At 40.5% G+C, this 6,345-nt stretch overlaps 1 protein-coding gene across 1 annotated transcript; it reads left to right on the forward strand.

The window, feature by feature from the left end:
• Nucleotides 1–3,837: 3,837 nt before the first annotated feature.
• Nucleotides 3,838–4,782, forward strand: LOC120524169 (olfactory receptor 9Q2-like). The gene has a single exon (XM_039746050.1). The coding sequence runs from the start codon at nt 3,838–3,840 to the stop codon at nt 4,780–4,782; it is 945 nt and encodes a 314-aa protein (XP_039601984.1).
• The last annotated feature ends 1,563 nt before the right edge of the window (nt 4,783–6,345 follow it).

Consider the following 6,345-nt stretch of genomic DNA (forward strand, 5'->3'; position numbering starts at 1 on the left):
TGACATGGATTACTGAGATAACGACAACACAGTCACATCTGGTAAAAGATCAAGGTGTAGCAAGGTGTATCAATTATTAAATGTACATACAATTTTGATTATTAGCTTAAATGTGTAACATTATCAATAAGAATGTACTAGAAAGCACTTTAAAGACATTATGGAAATAAGTTGTAAAAACTGAATGTACAGTATTAGACTTGTGGCACACAAATTTAATTTTCCAGTTGCATCGAGCAATCAGAAGTATTCAAACACTGGGGATCTGAAGATCTTTTTATTCTGTGATCTCTTAATTCTAACCAGTACATGTGCCGTACACACATCTCCGTGATGAAGGCAAAAAGCCTCTTGCTAATTTAGTTACGTTGGAGTCAGATCTGTACCCCTCTTCTGCTTTGAACCAGGTGTGATAAGAGATGCCGTGGCGAAGTGCGATTTTAATAAATAATCATGAGTGTCAGAGCATGCTGGCTTCGAATGGGAGCAGGTGTACATGTGAGTGTTCACTGACAGCTCCGAGATTAATTGGGGTATTGACGCATGAATGCAAGTGTGTCAGTCATGTGCTTCATTCACAATAAAAAGAAAGAAAAGAAACATCGAGGAAATGATCAATGAGGACCCCATACAATGGAATGGAAGCAGGATGTCGGGAAGACAGCCCCTTTAGAAGTGTACGGCCAGTACTTGAGGGGCAAGGGTCACTCCTGCTGGGTGATTGTGGCTTGGAGGAGTGACTGACTGCTCCACCAGTCGTTTTGCATAAGGTAGAGAAGTGTCTGTGGTCGTCGAAAGAACAAGGCTCAGTGTGGCATGGGACCCGAGCCATTTGAGGGTTGAATGTGCCTATTGGATGACGTCTCCTCTGGCTGCTGAGATCCCATCTGGGGTAAGTGGAGGGGCTCATGGAATTTAGAAGGGTAGATACTATCTTGGATTTTAACATCGTTTTTATGCCATATAGTTATTTGTATTTTAACCTCCACCAGTTCACCTGTTTTTATGTTTATCATGGATTATTTATTTATTATGAACAAAACTTGCACTGCAGTTTCAAACACTTTGGACTTTTTTTTTGTAATAAATGCACCCGACACTTTGCACCAACCCATTGCCGACTGTATGTGTCCTCATTTGCCCGGCTCATCCTCGGGTAAGTTATCGGTTCCTGGAAGCAATCAGGGAGCGCAGAGCTGACTTGGACAGTCACATCGTGATTCGCTCCTTAAAGAGATCCAAAATTGCTTCCAAATTTCTACACACCCGTTTATTCGATATAAAATTGTCCAGAAGATTTATACAGCTGGGTTGCGTGGGTTTTATCCTCTGACCCAGTTTGTAATTTATGCTCTCTTAAAGCATCTGGTTCCTTTTTTCATGTTTTTGTCCTGCCCTTCTTACATCTTTTTGGACTTCCATTTCCACCTCTCTTTCATTTAGTTGGGATATTTTTACTCCTCATTCACCAATTTGTTTTTTACTTCTTAATTGTTTTATTGCACTCCTTTTCATTGATTATTAAGAAATTAATGTCAGCAAGTTCTTTATCAGCTAATATGGTCCTGGAATCTCACTGGAAACAAAAGCAAATGATTAATTAAGGCATGGCTGATTTTAACTTATAACACAACTAACTGTGCTACCCGACTAAGAGGGGCTGAAATCTAAATAATCAATGTAGACCTCTGTGTGTTATCATTTGCTGTGTGCCATCTATTGGAATGTATTCAGTAATAAAATGCATTACATTTTTCATTTTAACAGATGGTGCATCACAAACATGAAAGGACATAGAAATGCTAGAAAAAGTCCAGCGAAGAATGAATAGGCTGATTCCAGGGCTATAGAGGATGAATTATGAGGAAAGATTGAAAGAGCTAAGTCAATACAGTTTAAACAAAAGAAAATTAAGAGGAGACATGACTGAAGTGTTTAAAATTATGAAGGGAATTATTCCAGTGGATCAAGACAAGGACTTTAAAATGACACCATTGGAAACTTAAGGATACATTTTGCACAAACATTAGGACGTTTTTCTTCACATAGAGAATTATAGACACATGGAATGAGCTTCTGTTCAGTGTCTATGTAGACCTACACACTGGACTACCTGGATATTTTATTCTTACTATCTCTTTATTTTTTTTGCATTGCCCTTGTATGCCGCATTATATTTTATCATTTTATATTTTTTCTTCTTGTATTTGTCCTTTGTATTATGCGGTGTCCTGGTATGTTGCACCAATACGAGCAAGACACACACACTAGTGTACCTGGCCAATAAAATGAATTCTGAGTCTGATGTCATATCTGACATTTACTTACATTATCATCATCCACACATCTGCCCAAGCCTGTTTGCAGTTCCAGTCCCTCTGTAACCATTTAGCTGAATCTACATTACCTAGTTTAATAAAGTTCCACCTAGTTTGTCTCATGTGTTTTGGACTCGTTAATTCTACGAAAACTTCAATTGTCAAAAGAATACCGTATTTTTCGCTCCATAACATGCACCTTTTTTTTCCCCAAAAGAAGGGTGGAAATGTCTGTGAGTCTTATGGAGCAAATACTGCGTCACAGACCGTGATGTGTGTTACCTGACAAAAGTCAACATCCAGGGGTAGAAAGCGACAATCAGCTGTTATTGGCGACAAACCTCTCTGCTACGTTACAGGCACTCCCTCTCTGCTTGGACAAATGTTAGACTCATTGACTCCCCATCTAATCCTTGCGTGTGCATGAGTTATGAAATGTAAACACATGTAAACAAAGGCAAGATGGCATCAACATCTCACGAGGGAGCGAAGTGAGTGCAGAAAACAAAATACTCAGCAGACGATGTTTTGCGCATTATCACTGAGTCGGACTCTGATTTTTCAGAATCTGATTTTGTTGAGAGAGATCAAGAGATCGAGCGAGAGAGTGAGGAACTGGCATCAGCTGATAAGACACCAGCCAATGCCACCCCAGCTGAGCACATTCGCACAGCCGATGCACCTACTGCAAGGTTTGTGTGGGAGGAATACCCAGACATTGATCCTTGGGAGCCAAACTGGCTACCGGACTTCACAAGACAGCATGGCTTGCTGTTGGACATGACAGAGTACAGCCACTGGACTACTTCAGGATGTTCTATCCTGAGGCGGCCTTTCAGCTACTGTCAGACAAGACAAACAGGTATGCAGAGCAATTTTTTGAATCGCAGGCTGCGCTTGCACCGCATTCTCGTTTTTCAAAGTGGAAACCCACAACAAAAGATAAGGTGAAGGGCTTTGTGGCATTACAAATAGGCGATATAACTTCAGGGAGCATTGGTCCAAACGTGCTTTGTCCCTTTGGTGGCTTTGGACAAGTTATGCTGCGTGATGATAGGTACGTGCTCCTGCAAAGTGATTGTGAGCAACTGAGCTTCATAAATTCTGACACTAGTGATGAGGAGTTCTAGGGATTTCCAGAAAACTAGAAGAGTGCGTAAACCTTAAAGTCTTTCCTGATTTGTTGATGACAGTGATGATGGTTCTTAATACCGCTGTTGACTTTACATGGTTGAAATATTATTCTGCTATATTTTCTTAAATATATTAGTACACCATTTGGTTCAGAATATTTTTTTTTCTTGTTTTCCTCTTCTAAAACTAGGTGTGTCTTATGGTCAGGTGTGTCTTAAGGAGTGAAAAATACGGTAAATACTTTGAATTGTGTTTGATTTGAATTAAAAGAAGAAGTTTGGTTTCATTAAAAAGCAAGTCACAGAAAATAACAGTAACACAAGCAAACCCAGCCAATATTTTATCTCTCTCTTTTTTTCATGTACCCAGAAGTGCAAATCGGGGCATGAACTACACGTGGGTGTCCATATCAGAGTTTGTGCTGCACTGTGCAATCGACACTCAGCAGAAGAGCTACACGACTCCAGTTCTAGTGATGGTCTACCTGGTGACGCTCTTTGGGAACCTCCTGGTCATCCTCATCATCGGCACGAATCATCGATTGCAGACGCCCATGTACATCTGTATTGCCACTCTGGCAGTAATTGACCTGCTGAGCAGCACCAACATCATTCCACAAATTGTCGCCGTTCTCTTGGACTCGACAGCTACCTCCTATGGACTTTGTTTATTTCAGATGCTCTTGGTATATTATTTGGAGGCTGTCGAATCCCTCCTCTTGGCTCTAATGGCGTGTGACCGCTACGTGGCTGTTGTCCACCCTCTTCGATATCCTTCACTTATCACCAATAAAACGGCGTGGATGGCTGTGATGCTGCTACACTTCAGTATGGCGCTTTTCCTTGTGCCGTATGTGCTTTTTGTGACTGAACTTTCTTTCTGCAACACCAATATTCTGAATTATTGTTTCTGCGACTACATCACGACAGTTAAAATTTCCTGCAATGAAGAAACCAAATACTTAGTAATGGTGTCCACCACATCCATTGTTTTTGGGGTTTGTCCATTTGCTTTAATTCTACTTTCCTATTTCAGGATTGCTTACGCCGCTCTTAAGATCTCATCTGCTGAAGGGAAGAGAAAAGTTTTTAACACCCTCATTACACATCTACTGGTGGTGGGACTTTTCAATATTCCACTTGTGACATCCTACATATTGACAGGAACTGGAGTGATGCTGTCTGCTGAGGCCTACAATACCATGGTGATCATTGGCAATATCGTTCCTCCGATGTTTAATCCCATAATATACAGCTTCAGAAACAAGGAGATAAAAAACAGCATTCACAGACTTTTAACAGGAGTGAAAAACGTTACCAGAAATGAATGAGGTTTGGTAACGGGAGAGATTGGTGAGAAGTACACTAACATGGTCATGGGGAACTTGTTAAGGATCTTCACACAAAGAATCATAGACACGTGAAATAAATGATGGAGCAGTGCGGTGGAGAGACAGATTTAAGAGACTTTCCTATTCCCAACATGATGTTGTTTTTCGAAACCCAAGGTTAATCAGATGGAAGTCCTTGCTGGTCTGAATGGTCTGTTCTCATCACAATTCTCCCAATATCCATCCTTTCATCCATCATCCAACCCGCTATATCCTAACTACAGGATCACAGGGGTCTGCTGGAGTCAATCCCAGGCAACACAGGGTGCAAGTCAGGAAACAAACCCTGGACAGGGCGCCAGCCCACCGCAGTCTCCCATTGCCGCAAGGTTCTATTATTTTAAAACCAATGTGCCTGCCTCTAGGCCAAACTGCCAACATTTGGAGGACTTACTAATGTCTAACAAACGGAACTTCCACCAGAACTTGAGTCAAGCAATGTGAGATGGTAACCCTGCCTTTTGTACCACCCTTTGTTTTATATTCATCTGCCCATTTTCTAAACATTTTATGCTCACAAAGTGGAGAACATCCACAAAAAACTGGAGCTGAACATCTACTATACGGTTATTTCAGCTTCTATTTATCAATCATGTGCACCTTATCTCTATTTATTTATTACAATCATGTATAATATTAATGTAGTGGGTAAAATAAAATAAAAAATACATGTTTTGAATGTCTTCTGTCATCTCTTTATGTGGTTTCAAATATTTTTACATATTGTCACATATGCACATCAGATTATAGATGAGTGCACTGTTTCTAAAGCTACCAGCATATCCCACAATTAAATTTTGTGGTTCTTAAAGACTTCTTTTAGAATGGTCATCTCTTGGGCCAGCTCATCCTAGACAAATTAACAGTCATTTGAAACTTATGCCACGGTGGAATGATTGATTTCAAATCCTCTTGCAAGCTTTGGAAATCCCTTGTCAGACTCCTAAGCATCCACAACCTCCTTTCTGAGGGCCTTACAGAGCTCTTTAGATCTTGACATGACGACACCACACACATCAACAGCAGAGAGAACACCAAACCCTCGATACCTGCACTTTAAATAAGACGGACAGGTCCACCTGCCTACTCCACAAGGAGGTTCTGATCATTGGCATCTCACTCGGAACACCTGACTGTAATTTGATGGATCTGACATGCTGATAAACGTAGGGTAGGAGTACATTTACTTTTTCCAAGTGACAAATCTGAATTTTATGAAAGAATACACCATGTCAGTTGTAGGTGTCATTTATTATGTTGCTAACTTTTACATGTAGACACTGTTTGCATGAAGATCTAATAGTTGCCCGTTCAAATATGTTGAAAAAGTCATCAGTTTTCATGAGGTTCACAATACTGTAGATTGCAGTAAGTTGGACACAGATACAATTAGATGAGTTCAGTGGAGTTTGGGCTCTTGATTAATTAGCTCCTTTAATGTTCTCACAGGACTGATCAAGCACTCTTTTGTGACAAGTTTTGCACGTGACATACCGGTAGAGG

The sequence above is a fragment of the Polypterus senegalus genome, chromosome 2 (assembly GCF_016835505.1).
Source record: "Polypterus senegalus isolate Bchr_013 chromosome 2, ASM1683550v1, whole genome shotgun sequence".
NCBI classification, from domain to species: Eukaryota; Metazoa; Chordata; class Cladistia; order Polypteriformes; family Polypteridae; genus Polypterus; species Polypterus senegalus.